This window comes from Anomaloglossus baeobatrachus, chromosome 3 (genome assembly GCF_048569485.1).
Source record: "Anomaloglossus baeobatrachus isolate aAnoBae1 chromosome 3, aAnoBae1.hap1, whole genome shotgun sequence".
NCBI classification, from domain to species: domain Eukaryota; kingdom Metazoa; phylum Chordata; class Amphibia; order Anura; family Aromobatidae; genus Anomaloglossus; species Anomaloglossus baeobatrachus.
Window position 1 is genome coordinate 405869962 of NC_134355.1, and position 20243 is coordinate 405890204.

General features: G+C 41.7%; 1 protein-coding gene across 1 annotated transcript in view; it reads left to right on the forward strand.

Annotated features, from left to right (window-relative positions):
• The window catches only part of BMP5 (bone morphogenetic protein 5), a 411248-nt gene that overhangs the window by 293679 nt on the left and 97326 nt on the right, over positions 1-20243 (forward strand). Inside the window, exon 3 of the mRNA XM_075338449.1 lies at positions 5671-5819. Within this exon, the coding sequence (XP_075194564.1) occupies positions 5671-5819 (149 nt within the window). The remainder of the gene's footprint in view (positions 1-5670; positions 5820-20243) is intronic.

The following is a 20243-nucleotide window of genomic DNA, read 5'->3' on the forward strand; positions in this document are numbered from 1 at the left end:
TTAGTGATGCACATCTGGCGTAATTAACGATATTGCAGCGTGTGACACTGACCAGCGGCCTTAAGCGACCTCAAAAATGGTGAAAATCGTTCACCATGGAGAGGTCGTCCCAAACTCAAAAATCGGTAAGGGTTGTTTATCCAGGTGGTTCGTCGCTCCTGCGGCAGCACACATCGCTGTGTGTGACACCGCAGGAGCGATCAACGTCTCCTTACCTGCCGCTGGCCACAATGCGGAAGGAAGGAGGTGGGCGGGATGTTAAGTCCTGCTCATCTCCGCCCCTCCGCTTTGATTGGCCGGCCGCTTAGTGACGTTGCGGTCACGTCGCTGTGATGCCAAACGTCCCTCCCCCTTAAAGGAGGGATTGTTCGGCAGTCACAGCGACGACGACGACCAGGTAAGTATGTGTGATGCTGCCGTAGCGATAATGTTCGGTATGGCAGCAATCACAAACAATCGCATGCGCGACGGGGGCGGGTACTTACACGCTCGCTATCGCTACAAATTGCTAGCGATATCGCTACCGTGTAAAGCCCCCTTTAGGGTAGATGGAAAAATTCAGACCACACTCGGATGACATCCGAATGCAAACCGATTTTAACAGACTGATATAATAAAGAAGGTGGAGAAGCTATTTTTTTAACTTTGCACTAGTGATAAGCTAGCACTACCATGCTCGGTTGCTTGGTACTAGTAATGAGCAGTTGGATGCTCAGATTGGTGCCACTTGAATATCTGGAAATCTGCTGGGAAAAAATGCTCTAGTTCCCCACTTACTTCCATTATATTCGGGTACTCGAGTCGCCCCCATCCAAGCATACAACTGCTCATTATGAGTACCGAGCACCCAAGCATCATAGTTCTCACTCATCACTAGTTATCACCTCTTAAAAAACCTGATCCCACTCTGATTAAACTCTGCTCAGAGTCTGATTAGCATAACCGAACATCGAATGGAGATAAAAAGGTCTTGTGCACATATCATAATAAGCTGAAAGGGAAAGACTAGGAGGCCTTTTGTAAGATCATAGAAGATCTAGTAAGCGAAAAATTAAATGACTCATTATTAGTAGGGATGGGCAAGCATGCTCGCCGGTACTCAGTGCTCACCCAAGCATCTCAGTACTTGAGATACTCGGCGAGCATCAAGTACTGGCGAGATGCTCGGGCACATGCTCGGCTCCTCCTCCCTGCATGTTGGCGCTCTTTACAGAGTCAGCCCACATGCAGGGATTGGCTGCCACACACTGTAATGCCACAGCCATGTTGGTTGTGGCATTACGGTGATTGGCTGGCCACTCAGCGTCATCAGGTCTATATAAGACATGACAGAGCTGTGCTCGTCACTCTGATCCACAGTCAGCTACTGGAGGAAGAGGTGCTGCTGAGCTAGGGACAGATTTAGCGTGTCAGAAAGCACGGGGAAGGAAGAACACTTCTGCTCCCTGTGCTGTCTAATCACCCAATGAGTGAGCAGAAACTGCGGGTTGGTAAGCAGTGATGTCACCACTGCCATAGTAACCTAATGAGCGGGTAACTATAGCAACAGTGATCTATGATCACCTTATTACTGGCACTGCTATTCACCAGCTCCTGCAAGAGTTAACTCCCTGTTTAAAAGTGCTGCTATTCACGACTCATGCAGGCGCTGGTGAATAGCGGCTCCAGGAATCAGGTGATTGGAGATCACCATTGCTATAATAACCCGCTCGTTAGGTTACTATGGCAATGGTGACAGCGGTGACGTCACTGCTTACCAACCCGCAGTCTCTGCTCACTCACTGAGTGATTAGACAGCACGGGGAGAAGAAGTGTTCTTCCTCCCCCAATGCTTTAAGATATAGTAGAGCTGCATCAGTTGAAGAAGACGAAAGATCAGGATCATGGAGGGATGAGAGGGAGTAATAAAGATGGAGTCCCTAAGTGTGTCTGTGTATTTATTTCTAATAAAGTATTTTTTCTCTGTGTGATGTCTTTTTTTAACCCTTTATTGGAGATTTTTAATGGGTGGTTCAAACTTGGCCTTCAAATATTAAGAATCTAGGGTTTAATACAAGCTATTAAAAGAAAGCTGGTATTAACCCCTTATTACCCAGCGTGCCACCCGGCATCAGGGCCGCTGGAAGAGTTTGATACTGTGCCAGAAGATGGCGCTTCTATGAAAGTGCCATTTTCTGGGGCGGCTGCGGATTGTAATTCGCAGTGGGGGCCCAGAAAGCTTGGGCCACCCTGCATTGCGGATTCCAGTCCCCAGTTGCCTAGTTGTATTAGGCTGGACACAAATATTGAGCAAAGCGCATGCCGTTATTCTTTAATTATTTCATGAAATTCGTGAAATAATTAAAAAAAGGGCTTCCCTGTATTTTTGGCTCCCAGCCGGGTACAAATAGGCAACTGTAGGTTGGGGGCAACCCGTCGGGCAGCATCGTGGCTCAGTGTTTAGCACTGCAGTCTTGCAGCACTGGGGTCCTGGGTTCGAATGCCACCAAGGACAACATCTGCAAGGATGTTCTCCCCATGTTTGAGTGAGTTTCCTCCGGGTACTCTGGTTTCCTCCCACACTCCAAAGACATACAGATAGAAAATTTAGATTGTGAGCCCCAATGGGGACAGTGTTCCTGATGTATGTAAAGTGCTGGGGAATTTGTTAGCGCTATATAAAAATAAAGATGTATTTATTATTTATTTATTTACCTGCCTGCTGTACCTGGCTAGCATACAAAAATATGGTGAAGCCCTCGTAATTTTTTTTAGTTTTTTGGTAAAAAAAAAAAAAGCTTCCCTGGATTTTCCATTGCCACTGAAGGTAACACCAAGCAGTGGGGGTTAGCAGCTGTTACCCTTAACTAGCAATAGAAAATGCAGTGGGAGCCCACGCATTTTGTTTTTTACCCTTAACCCTAGGGTTAGGGTTATGTGTTTGGGATTTTTTTTTTTAATGAATTTTTTTTTAAAAAAAGCAACATTGGCTTCACCATATTTTTGTATGCTAGCCAGGTACAGCAGGCAGGTACGGGCTGCCCCCAACCCCAGCTGCCTATTTGTACCCAGATGAGAAAAAAAATATAGGGAAGCCCTTTTTTTAATCATTTCATGAATTTCATGAAATAATTAAAAAAAAAACGACCTGGGCTTCACCCAATTTTTCTGTCCAGCCAGGTACAACTAATCAGCTAGGGATTGGAATCCGCAGCTCAGGGTGCCCAAGCTTTCTAGTCACCCCTGCTGCGAGTTGCAGTCCGCAGCCGCCCCAGAAAATGGCGCTGGCTATTATCAGCTGGCCCTAAGCCCAAAATTCATGGTGTCATGCCAATATTAGAGATTACCACCATGAATTTCTAGTAAAGATAAAAAAAAAACACAACACAGAGAAAAATATCTTTATTAGAAATAAAACATAACACAATTAGTGACTCCATCTTTATGGAATTAAAGAACCCCCCCTACGCCATAGTCCTGGGTTGAGGGTCTCGCGATGTTCAATTCGGATCCAAAATCATCTGATCGGTTGGCTTGCAGACAACCGATCAGATGATGTGTCAGGTTCAAGGACCTAAATCAGATGACACATGAGCTGATTGTTTAAATGGCTTTCAAACAATCAGCTGATGCATCAGTAGAAAAAAAAATTATACTCACCTCTCTGCAGACTTCCGGGACACATCCGATCGGCTCCAGGACCTGCCGGTAAGCAGCTGATGCTGTCACCTGACTGCATCATCTGATCGTTTAAATCAGCTGGGCGGTAAAAAACCAGCTGAGAGTCTTAAATGATCAGATGATGCTGTCAGCTGATAGTTTAAACCGGCTGGGTGGAAAAAGCCGGCTTTTGACCGGACTTAAATGATCAAATGATGCTGTCAGGTGACAGCATCAGCTGATTACCGGGAGGTCATGGAGCCGATTGGACATGTCCCGGGAGTCTGCAGAGAATGTAAAGGCACAGAGAAGCTACCACACATACGCTAATTAGTGAAAGTGTATGTCACACATGTCACATGGGAGGAGGAACACAGGATTCTCTATCCCCCTAATACTCCCCCAATGAGCACTGTTCTTATACATTTGTGACATTTTTAGACTTTCTGCAGACCACCGGGGGTGCCACCGGAAAAATGCTCGAGTTTCCCATAGGTTAACATTGGGCTCGGTGCTCGGGTCGAGCACCCAAGCATTTCAATATGCTCGATCCGAGCATCGAGCACCCGAGCATTTTACTGCTCTGCTCGCTCATCCCTAATTATTAGGTCTCTTTCACACGTCCACGTACCTGGTACCTTTAGCAACCATTTTTTTTCTGATACTATACTTACCAATTATAATGTATTAGGCAGCTCATATGTCTGGATTGTTACATGGATCATGTGTCAGTGCAAACCATATGAAGACATGTCCAGTTATCCATGACAAGGGCCAATACAGGTCTATGGGTCCATAAAAAACACATACAGCTTACAGATAGCATCCGTGTGCAATCCGTTGTGCTGTAGGTGTTTAACATTGCAAAGTAGAGAAGCAGCTTTGTAATTTAATTCTTTTTTTATCCATAATAGAAAAACATTGATGACACACTGATCATACAAACTGACACACTGATTTAAAACACTGGTGAAACGCTGATGCAAGACACTGATGACAACGGTAACTGTTTTTCATGTATGTGTTTTTTATAGCCATATGAAGAAGGCCTAAAGGCCCCGTTACACGCAATGACATCGCTAACGAGATGTTGTTGGGGTCATGGAATTCGTGACGCACATCTGACCTCATTTGAAACATACGAGCGACCGCTAACAATGCAAAATACTTACCAAATCGTTGATTGCTGACACGTCGTCCATTTCCCAAATGTCGTTGCTCGTTTAGGACGCAGGTTGTTCATCGTTCCTGAGGCAGCACCCATTGCTACGTGTAAAACCCCAGGAACGACGAACAACACCGTACCTGCGTCCTCCAGCAACGAGGTGGGCGTGACTTTCATGTGGCTGCTCTCTGCCCCTCCGCTTCTATTGGACGCCTGCCGTATGACGTCGCTGTGACACCGCACAAACCGCCCCCTTAGAAAAGAGGCTGTTCGCTGCCCACAGCGACGTCGCTGGGAAGGTAAGTATGTGTGACGGGTGCTAGCGATATTGTGCGCCAGGGGCAGCAATTTGCCCGTGATGCACAAACGACGGGGGCGGGTGCTTTCACGAGCGACATCGCTAGCGATGCTACGTGTAAAGCCCCCTTTACTTTATATACTATCTGAGGTGGAAATAACTCAGTAACTTATTGCACTTGTAATTTGTTTTTTGTGAAGTGTAGTTTGTTGTAGACATTGTACAGTAAACTTGTTTAAGGTTTTAGTCACACTTGCATGTGTCTCACGTGAGGATCGCCCTAACTGGTCGATGGCTCTCCTGACAGGAGCATGTCAGCTTCATGTATTTCTATGCAGCTGACCTACTCCAGTCAGGAGAGCCGTCGGCTGATCTGTAAGATGCAATGTGATCCTTGCGGAATTCACACGAAAGTGTGATCACAACCTTAAAAATAAACTTTTTTAGCATGAATTGTACGATAAAACATTAAATTATAATTACTGTGTCTATTATTGAGCTGTTTCCTAGCTCTCACAACATTGGTAACAGAAGAGATGTGAAACCAGTTTTTTCTCTTTTATTGCAGGGATGCAGATCTGTTTTTATTAGACACACAAAGAGTTCCTGCATATGAAGTTGGCTGGTTAGTGTTTGATATTACAGTGACCAGTAACCACTGGGTAATTAATCCACAGAACAATCTGGGTTTACAACTATGTGTTGAAACGTCTGATGGTAAGCTGCTCTATGTACAACCAGTTAAACTGCTATGCTGATTATTAGTGAATTGTGTTGATTTTAGCTGCCTTATAGAGAAACTGTCATCAGGACAAAAGTGGAAAGTTTTTGCTCTTATTTTTAAATAGTTACATTGGTTGAAAAAAGACCTAGGTCCATCTAGTTCAACCTTCTTCCACCAATTCTACATTTTTGTCACTAAATTATGTATAACCCACAATGTTATGTGTACTGAGGAAATCATCCAGCCCATTTTTAAAGCTGTTATAGTGTCTGCCATTACTACCTCTTGTGGTAGTGTATTCCACAGTCTGACTGCTCTAACTGTAAAGAACCCTTTCCTATTTAGGTGTCGGAATCGCTTTTCTTCCACTCGCAGTGAGTGCCCCCTGGTCCTTAGTACTGTCTTTGGAAGGAATAAGTCCTTTATATTGACCACACATATATTTTTTATATTTATACATATAAATGAGATCTCGTCAAAGACGTCTTTTTTTCTGAGCTAAACAAACCCAACTTTTTCAACCTCTCATCATATGGGAGGCCTTCCATTCCTTGTACTAGTCTACCCCCCTATGAACTGTCTCTAACTTCTGAATGTCCTTTTTAAAATGTGGAGCCCAAAACTGGATCTCATATTCTAGATGTGGCCTTACAAGTGATTTATAGAGGGGTAACAATACGTTGGGATCATGGGATTTAATTTCTCTTTTTTTACACCCTAAAATCTTGTTTGCTTTAGCAGCTGCTGCTTGACATTGAGTATTGCTGCTCAGGCAATTTGTAATGAGAATACCCAAGTCCTTCTCCTGTTCTGTAGCCCTGAGTTTACTTCCATTTAATGTATAGGCAGCTATAGAATTGCTCTGTCCTAGGTGCATTGTGCTACATTTATCAACATTAAAACTCATTTGCCAAGTGTTTGCCAATTCAGATCATTTTGTAATATTGTACAAATATTTCTGTTGCTCACCTGTGTATGTAGCTTTTTGTTTTAATTTTATAATTTACCCAAAGGTTCCAAAGATGTTGGCCTTTTTATTTAGTGATACTTTTTTGAGGTCTTTACTAAGGGTGGCACTGCTCACAGGGTAATAACTCAGAGCAGTCTAAACCATGCCCCAGAGATTCCTATGACAATGACCTTGTGGAAAAGAACATAAAAATTAGTACTAGATAAAATACCCATATTTCTGGAACCTCATGGAGGATTCAAAAAGAAGGTGTAGTTTATTCTGCAAAACTCTACTGACTTGTTCCTTTTAGAAACTTAAAAAAAATTGTAAAAAATTATGATAAAAATGTTTTATGGAGGATAAACAAAAACAAAAAAACATCAGGTCCACACCCCTACAGTATGAACAAATTCATGCTAGTTATCTAATACAGCAAACAACTTTTTTTGTTAATCTTCTAGTAACTTCAGGGATCACCAGAGATTGAGATATTTTTATAAAACACAACCCTCACCTTTACTTCTCAGAAAATGTGTCTGTGACTTGTTTGACAAGCCAAGTAAACTCTCAATTGGTTTCAATGGAAGAAAATTAATTTGTCAAAAAATCATAGCGGTCATCAAACCCGAGGTTAGTAATCGGGAGGGGTCTATGAGATTGACAGACTGTCGAATTGTGAGACACTGCAGCATGGCAATCCAGCAGTGAGATCCATCTTCATTAAGAGCAGTGGGTTCAACTTTAACTGAGGGCAGCGGGGAGCCCCGAGTGTGACCTCCAGTGACCTGACTTTCTGATTGTAAGATTGCAGGACACAGCACAGCAGCAGTCCAGCAATCAGGTCCCCAGAGTTCACACTCTGGCACCCCACTGCCCTCAATGAAAGTTGAACGCACTGTTCTCAGTGAAAGTGGAACCTGCGGCCAGAAGACTGGACTGTCACACAGCAATCCAGCAGCGGGTTCCACTTTCAATAAGAGCAAAAGGGAGTGTGAACTCTCATGACCTGACTGCCGGATTGCCAAATTAGACTATGTCCACATGTTGAGTATTTGGTTGCAGAGAACTCTGCATCTCGTAGCAAAGAAACACACAAAAACCGCATGCGTTTTTGATGCGGCTTTGGTGCATTTCTTGCCAGGGGATGCAGATTTGTTGCAGACATGTCTGCAACCAAATACTAAATGTGCAGAAACAAAAAGAAAAGTATGGTCCTGCACAACCAGAAATTACCTTAACAGGTGCTGTTAGGGAGAAAGTCTGCTTAGGTACTCCATATTAAATGCTGGCAGGGGGTACTCGTCTTGGAAGTAGAAAAACATCCCATGAATAATCCAGAACAGCAGAAGAAATCACACTCACTAAAAGTGGCTTTACACACTGCAACATCACAATTGACATCGCTGTAACATCACCGGTTTTGTGACGTAATAGCGACCTACCCAGCGACATTGCAGTGTGTGAAACACATCAGCGACCTGGCCCCTGCTGTGAAGTTGCTGATCGCTACAAATCGTTCAGGACCATTCTTTGGTCCTTTGTTTCCCGCTGTGCAGCATGATCGCTAGAAAGTCTCAGTGTGTAAAGGGGACTTAAATGTGCAGGCAGCAGGAGCCGGCTTCTGCGGACACTGGTAACCACAGTAAACATCGGGTAACCAAGAAGCCCTGTCCTTGGTTACCCGATATTTACCTTCGTTACCAGCCTCCGCCGCTCTCACTGTCAGTGCCGGCTCCTGCTCCTTGCACGTGTAGCAGAGTACACATCGGGTAATTAACCCCATGTGTGCTGTAACTATGAGAGCAGGGAGCCAGCGCTAAGCAGTGTGCGCTGCTCCCTGCTCTCTGCACGTGTAGCTACAGCACCCAGCGGGTAATTAACCCAAGGTGTGCTGCAACTAGGAGAGCAAGGAGCCAGCGCTAAGCAGTGTGCGCTGCTCCCTGCTCTCTGCACGTGTAGCTACAGCACACATCGGGTAATTAACCCCATGTGTACTGTAGCTAGGAGAGCAGGGAGCAGCGCTAAGCAGTGTGCGCGGCTCCTGCTCTGTGCACGTGTAGCTGCGTGCGCTGGTAACCAAGGTAAATATCGGGTTGGTTACCCGATATTTACCTTAGTTACCAAGCGCAGCATCGCTTCAGTGCGTCGCTGCTGGCTGGGGGCTGGTCACTGGTTGCTGGTGACAGCTCACCAGCAACCCGTGTAGCGATGCTCCAGCGATCCCTGCCAGGTCAGGTTGCTGGTGGGATCGCTGGAGCATCTGACTGTGTGACCTCTCACCAGCAACCTCCTAGCAACTTACCAGCGATCCCTATCAGGTTGGGATCGCTGGTGGGATCGCAGAAAGTCTCAGTGTGTAAAGGGGCCTTTATGCTGTATGATAAAAGTCTTTTTATTCCAAAAACTGTGCACTTAAAACATGTGGGAGAAAAGTCGGGTTGCAGGTACTCTACGGACAATGGAAATTTCAAGCCAGATTGCGCTTCTACGAGTCATAGCTTTTATGCTATGGCGTGGGTGAGTGCCATTTCTTCTGCTCTTCTGGAATACTAAATGTGTGCGCATTGCCTAATCCGGTAATCCACCATTGAGTTCAATTACTTCACGTGAAGTGAAGCCACTGAGTACAATGTGTTTATCTCAGGTCAGTTCACCTGATGTCACAGCTTGCAACACTTTGGGATGGCTGCGGGCTGCTGTTTTACGGCTGGTGGGTCTCAGTAACCATGGGCCTCCCCAGCATAAGAATAGGAGCCTCCAGCTGTCCCCTTTATCTTGGCTGTATATCAAACTTAAAAAATTTATTTTAAATAATTTTAAAAAAGCCCCATGGGGTCCCTCCTATTTTGATACACTGATGATAATGTGCACATCTGGGGGCTGCACCCTGTAGCTGTCTGCTTTAACTGCTCTGAGTATCAATATACGATAGACCCCACAACATTTTTTCAAATTATTTATTTATTTTTACACTCCACGTACTGCCCCACAGCTACTGTGAGGGCACCCAATCACAGATGCTGGCATGTCGGCAGTCTGACTGCAACCAGTCACAAATGCTGTCACAGAGGGTGGGTGGGGGAAGCACTGAATATGCATAAAATCTTATGATCAGACCAGAAGCAGTGTGACAGCAGCGGGAATTTCAGTAAGTGTAATATTCCTGATTTAATCCATGTAATACTCTCACAGCATAATTTCCAGAAACCAAATGTGAGTCAGAAATTCATCTAGGCATCTTTCCCATGCGTTCCCTATTCAGTTTCCACACTTTTCCATCCATTTCAGCATTTTTATAGCCCTGTCAGTCCAACTTCCAAGGTCCTCCAGGAAATTATTTGAGTTTCCTATTATTGACTTGAATTGGGTTCATAATTCGGTATGAATACACGAATATTAGAAATTATGCAGTTTGAATAATCCAAACCCTAGTATTTGACTATTTGCCCATCCCTATTCATAATTCCAAATTTTGCCTATCTGTGTTAATATGTAATTCAGGTAGGACTGGTAGATGAATACATAATGGATGATTGATAATGTTGCAGGTCCCGATTCATCCAGACAAGCGATTTTTCACTCTTGTTTTGACGAGAGGCCATTATGGAGTCAGATTCTCTTGATTTATGAAGAGGTGCACTGTGATATACATTGCAGTACATCACTTTAAAGGGAATCTGTCACCAGGTTATTGTTACCTCATCTGAGAGCAGCTTAATTTAAGAAAATAATGATTTCAGTAATGTATCATTTATTTTACTAGTTGCAGTAGGTGTGATATAGAGTTTTTAAACAGAAAAAAGTAAAACAAGCACACAGTGATTCAGTAAAGGATAGAAGATGTTAGGGGTAGGTGACGGAGGTGCTCACCTGATCAGGCTATGCATATGTATACAACTGCTGTACTCATTTCCACAGATAGAAGGAAATCTTCTTCTGCAAGTATATTGAGGAGTTAAAGAAGTTGGACATTTCTGGAAGACAGCGCTGAGCTCAAAAAGTATTAATTTCACAATGTGGTAGTATTTAAAAGTATCTTTATCACGCATTCATGTTCATACCAAATTCTTTTTTAAAAAATACGCTACAAGCAAATGAGGTATGTAGTCTATTTTTGAAAGCGTTTAATAGCAACTTGATACACATAATAAAGCTGATATTGAATACTGCAACTGCATAGAATGACTGCTTCTCCATCAGCAGCATGGTCAACCACAAACTTCCATCTGCTTTTACTCCTCATTACAAATTTTTAGATGTAGCATGTAGCAGACCTTAGATAACTAACCCAGCCCACACCACAGCTCTATGTGTACATTGTCTATTGACAGTGAGCTACTAATCAGTGGTTGAGACAGGTTTGGATGAGGATTCAGGAGGCCACCTAGTCAGGCTGTAAAATCTTCTGTTTATAAAACACTCATTGTATTGAAACAACAGCACACAATAAGTGACACATGCCTGAAACCAATGTCCGAGCCCCTTCCACATGTGGCCATCCAACTACATAGCAAAAATCTTCTGGCATATTCCTTGTAATAACATTTTTTTATTGCTAATGTACTGCAAACATTCAATACCATTTATCCTAATTTTGTGTTTGCATTAATGAACTCAAAACTTGCTCAATACATTACTAGCCAAATTTAGAGTATTGCACGTTATTTATATGTCACATGTCATTTACTTATCTTTAGAATAGAGGAATAAAGCTGGGCTCAACTGAATGTAGGTGCTTGAGGGAAAAAGGGATTTCAAATATTATAACTAATCCCAAGCACACAGATGACACAGGGGTAATGCAAAAAGTGATTTATTTAATTAGACTAGCTGCAGAAAGAAGCGCCACAACCAAGACAGAACAAAACCAACGTTTCGGCCGGTGTGGGCCTTTATCAAGGAGTTGTGTGTCATGAAAACATGCATAGGACGGTATAGACAACGTCCGGGGACTGCGGAGGACCTGCAGCGTCTTAATATCAGCAAAAATTGGCAATAGCCAAGGTGGTGTGGGTGAGGGATAGAATGGAGGAAGAATTGCCTTGAGGCAGCCAGGAATGGGGACAGGGTCCCAGAGGATAATATGATCAGCAGGGCAGTGTGGCAGGCGGAGTCCCCGGACGTTGTCTATACCGTCCTATGCATTTTTTTCATGCAATCACTTTTTGCATTACCCCTGTGTCATCTGTGTGCTTGGGATTAGTTATAATATTTACTTATCTTTGGCTCCAGAGCTATCCTGGGATTAAAGTTAAAAATCCGCATCAAATTAACCTGTATACAAGAAAATATGTTAAGTCCTTAACTATGTCTGTCATGAATTGTCTCCCTGCCTTGTATGTGGCATAGCATGTGACCCTGCATTTTTCCCTGCATGTTGGCTGTTTTTACAGCCTCTAACAGCCGGGTGAGCTTTTTGCTCATGACTGTTAACTTCATAAATGTTGCTGTTAATCTCTGACAGCAGCATTTAACATTTTCCAGCAGGGGACAAGCTGTTTTGAGACCTCTTCGGCATGCCCGTTATGCGATTGCGGGGTGCCAATGAGTCATCATGACAGCCAGCGGTCAGCTGATAATCCCTGTGTCTGTCATCTCAATACTTCTATGAAAGTAAAGACATGGCCAGCGTTCATAGGAAACTGATTTCTTCTGTATACAGCAATGATGTGGCATTGCTGTATATAGAACAAGTGATCAGACTATTACAGGTTCAAGTCTTTTAAGGGGACTATTAAATACAGTAGAAAGTAAAAGAAGGTTTTAAAAAATATGAAAAAAAAATGCAAGTTCGAATTGCCCCTTTTTTAACACATTAAAATTGAGAAATAAAAAAAGAAAAAATGCACATACAGTATTTGCTATCACTGCTTTTGTAAAAGTCCAATCCATCAAAACATATGATGAAATAATCCAATTGGTAAACTGCATAACAAGGAAAAAAACAAAAACACCAAAATTGCAATGTTTCGTCTGCCGCAACAACAGAAAAAAATATTATAACAGCAATCACAACATTGTATATACCCTGACATAATATTAATAAAAACATCAGCTTAGTTCGCAAACAACAAACTCTCACATGGCTTCAAATCACCAATATTTAAAATGTTAGGGCTCTTGGAATATCGCAACAGAAACAAGACTTTTTTTCAAAATTTCTGGGGTTTTTTTTCACCACTTAATAAAACAAATTTTTGTTATCGACGCAATCATTCTGTCCTGCAGAATCATGATGCCAAAAAGCAATTGCAGAATGTCACTTATTTTGCTATTTTGCCAGATTCATATTTTTTTTTAAGGTAAAATGGATTGTGTCATTCAAAAGTACATCCCATCCTGCAAAAAAAACAAGCTGTCATAGGGCTTTATCAAAAGGTAAATTAAAAGTGAAGGCTCTTGGAATAAAAGGAGGAAAAACGAAAACACAAAACATTACCTGGTCCATAAGCTGCTACTAAGAGACACAAACATACTGTAGCTGCTTAATTCACAAGCTTTTCCAGAAGGATCATACATGAGATAATAAAGAGATTGTATTTTTCATAAACATGCAGACTTCGGTTTGCAAATATTTCCCTTGAAAATAGCTCAAATTAAAAATAAAAACACAAAAAAACACAGTATGGTACCTTTGGCTGAAATATAATTTGTAATACAAGATTTACCATTTAAAAAAATTTATGGTATCAGCATCTTATTGTGTTGAAATTTGAATTAGAAAATAAATAGAATGTAGAGGTTCTCCTGGATGTACAAATTGATAAACTATTCTTAGAATAGTCCATCATTTCTCCGTAATGGGCTAACTCTTGAAACCCTCTTTGGAGCTTTACTAATCAAAAAAGGTCAGTAGTATACATTACCCAACCTAAACCAGTGGTTACCATAAATAAACAAACATATAGCAATGCATTTGAGGATATTCTTGCTTATGGCAAGTTGTAGTACTGGATTATTAGTGTGGTGTAAGGCATTTAGTGGAGATCTTTTGCTTTTCAGTAGAAATGTCAATACTTTGACACCTTACCTTACATTTACACAAGTATTGTCTGGTCTAAGATAGTAAAACATTATCAATAACAATCTACTATAATAGGAGTAAACTTCTGTAATAAATATAGCTAGAACCTCTCTACTAGTAATGAGCAAACCACTGAATATTCGGGTTCGCCAAACCAGTGAGGACTAACAAAAAAATCAGGTTCGGCAACGAACACCATACAAGTCAATGGAAATGAGACGTTTTGGGCTGTACAATGGCTATAGTAAGCGCTAGGGGCCCACAAATGGAAGTTAAATAGTAGTAAAAGCAGGATAGTTATACATACCATGTTTCTAGAGGATCATACTGCAGTCAGACTCTCTTCCAGGCCCCTTTCTTAAGCTTCATCAATATTCACTGGTTCCACTGCCCACCCTTTGTGCCAGTGTCTGTGATTGGTTGCAGACTGCTATACATGCTTCCCACCCTGTGTCCATGTCTGTGATTGTAAGCTCCCACCATATTATAATTACCAGCATGGGTAAAGCAGACAGCTACAGGCTGCAGCCCCCACCTGTGAGCTTTACCGTGGTTGAATATCAAAATAAAGTGTCTTACGCCATTTTTTAAACATTATTATAATCATGTTTTTTTAAAAGGCGTAGGGTCCTCCTCTTTTTTGATATCCAGCCACAGTAAAGCAGACAGGTACTGGTATTATCAGGATGGAAAGAGCCATGGATATTGCCCTCCCAGCCTAAAAATATTAGCCACAGTTGCACAGAACTGGCATCACATTAGATGTGCAAATTCTGATGCTTTTTCTAGCTCATCCCTATTACCCTGGTGTCCCCACTTGCCTGCTTTAACATGGCTGGTTATCATAAATGGGGGGGACCCTATGCCTTTTTTAAATTATTTATTTAAATTAATTTAAAAAAATGACATAGCATCCCTTTTTTGTGCTATCAAGCCACGTTAAAGCTCACAGGTGGGGGCTGCCGCTGGCTATCAAAATAGAGCAGGAACCTAAGTAATTTCCCAGGCCAAGCACAGTCATGCCAATGCTAGACATGGCTGTGATGGGGCCGGAAGTGTCCACACCAGAAAAGCTTGCTGATTTTGTTGTTCTGCAACCTTTTAACAAGCTTTATTCGGATTTCAAACCCAAACAGGAACTGGACATACAAGTAAAAGTTTGTGTTCGGGTCCGGGACCCTGCTGTCTGGTACAGATCCCGAACTTTAAAATTCAGGTTCACTCATCCCTACTGGTAAACTTTATACTTTTGAAGGAAATTTTAATAAGTATTTAATATCCTTCATTTTTTTCTTAAAGGGGCTGGAGAGAACAAGGGAATACATATCTCCTTGAAAATCTTTTGTTCCCATCTAATGATGAGTGAACATAAAAGTGCTTGAGTGCTCATTTTTCAAGTCGAGCAGGTCAGAAGCTTGGATGGGCTAAACTTGAATAATGAGTGTTAAGAAAGTCAATGATTGGGCAGATCAGATTTCCACCCACCTATAGCCAGCATTAAACAGAGAATTTTTACCCAAGTGATAGCCATTCTCAGACTGCCAGCATCTCTCACTGGAATGCAAGTTCCCAACATTCCCTGAAGGGAGCTGACTTTCTGTATCAGATCCTTCACGAGCGACACATCCGAGCACCTGCAATACTTGGTCGAGTATCGAGTGTACCTGAACACCCTGATGCTCAATCGAGTATCTAGCAGTGGCAAGCATGCTCGCTCATCATTCTTCCCCTCCAATCCAGCCCATTTTATCTACAACTAGCTGTAGTACCCGGGCGTTGCCCTGGATAGTAACTGTCTCTTTGTCTCACTCCCAGTCTCTGTCTGTCTCCCTCTCTTTCTGTCTGTGTCTGTCTGTCTGTCTGTCTCTGTCTGTCTCTGTCTGTGTCTGTCTCTGTCTGTCTCTGTCTGTCTCTGTCTGTCTCTGTCTGTCTCTGTCTGTCTGTGTCTGTCTGTGTCTGTCTGTCTCTGTGTGTCTGTCTCTCTGTCTGTCTATTTGCCTGGCTGACTCTTTCCCTGTCTGTCTCTTTCCCGGTCTGTCTCTTTCCCGGTCTGTCTCTTTTCCAGTCTGTCTCTATCCATGTCTGTCTCTGCCTATCTCTGTCTGTGTATCAGTCTCTCTGTCTGTCTGTCTATCTCTGTCTGTCTGTCTATATCCATGTCTGTCTCTGCCTATCTCTGTCTGTGTATCAGTCTCTCTGTCTGTCTGTCTATCTCTGTCTGTCTGTCTGTCTCTCTCTATCTCTGTGTCTGTCTATCTTTCTCTCTGTGTCTGTCTGTCTCTATCTCTGTCTGTGTCTGTCTGTCGCTCTGTATCTCTGTGTCTGGCTGTCTGTATCTTTCCTTGCCTGTCTTCTTTCAGGTCTGTCTCTTTCCAGGTCTGTCTCTTTCCAGGTATGTCTCATTCCAGGTCTGTCTCATTCCAGATCTGTCTCTTTCCCCGTCTGTCTCTTTCCCCGTCTGTCTCTTTCCCAGTTTGTCTCTTTCCCCATCTGCCTCAATCACCGTCTGCCTCGTTCCCCATCTATCTCATTCCCCGTCTGTCCCTGTCTCTTTCCTTGTCTCTGTCTCTTTTCCTGTCTGTCTCTTTTCTTGTCCTTTTCTTTGTCTCTGTCTCTTTTGTTGTTTTTGTCTCTTTTCACTGTTTTTGTCTCTTTTTGCTGTTTTTGTCTCCTTTCCTCTCTGTCTCTTTCCCTGTCTGTCTCTTTCCCTGTTTGTCTCTTTCCCTGTATGTCTGTCTCTTTCCCTGTCTGTGTCTGTCTGTCTCTTTCCTGTCTGCCTGTCTCTTTCCCTGTCTGTCTTGCCTGTCTCTTTCCCTGTCTGTATGTGTCTCTGTCTTTTTCTTCCTGCCTCTGTCTCTTTGACTGTCTGTCTGTCTCTGTCTGTCTGTCTCTTTCCTTGTCTGTCTCTATCAGTCTCCCCACCGACATCATATTACCTCACACATAAGCTTCTTATACTATGAATGTCTTTCGTTCCTATAGCAACCAATCACAGCTGCTATTAATAACCTGCAGCTTGCAGCTCCATTGACTTTAATAGAAGCAGATTTTTTGAAGAGTAACTGTAAGGCGCAGGGTTAAATTTTACCATTAAAACATAGTCTATGACGCTCCCTGAGTCACATGGGGTGTCTGTGCAAAATTTTGTGATTGTAAATGCGAAAATGCGACGGTGCGGATTTCCTTAGCGGGCGGACACACACACACACACACACACACACACACACACACACACACACACACACACACACACACACACACACACACACACACACACACACACACACACACACATACACACACACACACACACTCACACATACATACATACATACATACATACATACATGCATGCATACATACATACAAATTGTCATACATGTAATTAGTATGCAGGAAGCCCATAACAAATTATGTAAGAGGATATGAGTTGGACACATACAATCATATACAGCAGAGAACTCTTTATGACGGACCTGGCATTTGGCATACATGTGTAAGTTTTAAATTTGTGTAAGTGACACTGTTCTCCTGAATCTGTGAATCAGCCGTTTGTGAGATACTAAAACGTAACTTTTAATCAAAAAGATTTAACAACTGAAATAGCACGCTAATTAAAATTACCCATAAATCAAGCCCAGAATTAGTGATGGATAGGGGCTCTATGTTTTTAGCTGACATTAGTCTTACATGTATGGAGGCCATTTCAACTCAGATAAGTAATTGGAAAAGAATGTAAACACTGTAATAACTCACTTTTCTATAGCTGCCCAGATAAGCAGGTACTGTAAGATATGTCCACCTGCTCCTTTAGAGGTGTGTACTCAATATTTTCACTTATGGAATATGCTCCTGTTTTCAGTAAGGTATTGAAGGTTGTAATGTAGACTATGAATGTGTTGCCTGGAGCACATTATTCATTAGTATAGAATGTGTTGTATTATTGCTGATTTTTATAAGCTGAAAAATGAAAAATGGATTAGCTATATTTATGATCCTAAAAAGTGAGGTCTACTGTATCACATCAATTGTGTAAACAATGCCAGAATGTTTTAAATACATTGCTCCCTAATATAATATCCTTATTTCAACCCTAGTGACCTAATACCACTATCATCTTGCCGTCTTATGCAGCAATCAATCTATCATTTTAATTAGAAACAGTCTCAGTACAGAGAGCGGTTAGAAAAGAGGGAGTAAGGTACTTTATAAAGCACTATGCACTGCTAATATATTTCACAGCCAATACTACATGGATCCACCATTTCATATGTAATGATTGCCAGACAAGTCATCCATGAAAATAACCTTCATTAACCCTCTCATTTACCTGGACTGTTTTACCAGAGTAACGTGAAGCCAGACTGTACATTCTGAAAGCATAGTCTTCCAGACAGGGAGGTGAGATGACACGCAGACAGACAGTAATAAAATAAACTCAGATCAAAAGAAAATACATTTCTGAGAAATGTTCGTTTTGGAAATGTGGAATGGAAATTAACAAAACAGAAAAAAGAACAGTGTAAATGAAAACAACCTAGAATATTTCAGTTTTATAGACTGGCCAAACTAGCAATACAAACTTTGCTCTGCAGTGCTGCCTTATCCAAGGATGGAGTTCAAAAAGATGGATTGTAAGGCTTTCCTTTTAGGAAAAATAAGATTTTTCATAATTTCTGGGTAATAAATTGCTGTGCATTGCCTAGTAATTTAGAGATTTCCATTTACACCCTTTAAAAACAGAAAAGAATTCCCCTCAATCATAGGCAATTGACTACTGCCACACAGTTTCCATGTAGACCCTAATGGCCTTCTATTAGCGATGAGCAAGTAGTTAACTATTCGTACTGGCTATGTTGCTAGTGAATACTGTCCGTTACTCGCAGATTCATTACGAGTAGCGGCCGCAATGTAAGTCAATGGGAAATACTTGCTAAGTAGCGAGTAACCCAAAAGCCGTAGTATTCGCTACTTGCACAAAAAGTACGGCTTTCGGTTTACTCGCTACTTAACGAGTATTTCCCAATGAGTTACATTGCGCTCGCTACTCGTAACAAATATGCGAGTAGCAGACAGTACTCACTAACAGCATAGAGAGTACAAATAGTTAACTATTCGCTCAACACTACCTTCTATCTTTAAAAAAAATGCAGCAGAGTGGAGACGTCAGATATAGCAGAGCAGAGCAAGTCAAAGATGCTATATCTGTTTCTGTCCTGCTACACCTGACCATCTCACTCAGATGCAGCAGAGCTGACACAGTCAGATATAGTGAAGTAGAAATGGTCAGATGTAGGAAAGCAGAAATAGTCAGATGTAACAGAGAAAAAGAGAAGTAACCCAGGAATTCTTCAGCTGTTCAGCTCTACAAGAGTCCAGCTAAGGGAGGAGTCCTTGCACACAGCTGGGGAAATCCCTGGCTTCAGTGCAGTGGCTGTAATCATTGAAAGAAGGTTCTTCGCTGTAACCTGAGCACTGGAGCACCATGCGATCCCCGGCACTGCCAATTACTCAATCGGGCACCCTAATCATGATTGAGTAACTAGCACTAACACACTCTTCCATCACGAGTAAGGATTCATAGTCACCCGCTGAGTAGTGATGAGTCTGCTAACACAGTTGCCTATAAATCAATTGAATGCATTTCTATTCACAGACTAAAATCATCATCCCATTTTTAATCTGACACATCAGCAATGAAGTAGTACATCACAATTGTATTACACTTTTACCTTGTGCTTTGAGCGCTCCTAGGCCTGCACAGCATAGGTATAAAATGCAATTTCTTTGGTGACCCTATGTTTTATACTGGGCTTTAGATTATTAAAGTCTTATTTATTTTCATATTATCAGTTAATAACTATAACTGCTACTAAAGAAATTTAAGCTGTGTTCACACTGCATTTTTTTTAGCTTTTTCCTTCAGCGTATTTTTAGGCAAATTAAAAGCTATTTTTATATCAGAAATCTCGCACAGATGCTTGTTTTTTTTTTGTTAACTGAATTTGAGAACTGCAGTGTTTAAAAAATTTGCAGCATTTCCATTCTTTTAGTGTTTTTGCCAAGTTTTTGCCACATTTAGAAAACAATGAGAAAGTCCAAAAACCACAGCCATGCATAAAAAGGCAGAAAAAAATGCAACATGTGAACATACCATTAATTAGGACATTTTTAACTATGATTATAGTTTCTACTGTAAATTCTTTAAGTACCATCTTTTTGGAATCTTCTGTTACTTTTTTTAGCATATAGCAATATCATAATTTTTTATCTAAAAGAATTAATAAATATCCAAATACACTTTCCAGAAAAATGATTGATTTTCCCCAGTTCCAAATTGTTGGAAGGCCATGCTGCATTTCTGAAATATCTGTCAAATTGAATTTTTAATTAGTCTATTAGAATAGTTAAATATACTTCAATGCATGCTTTTCTTTGCAT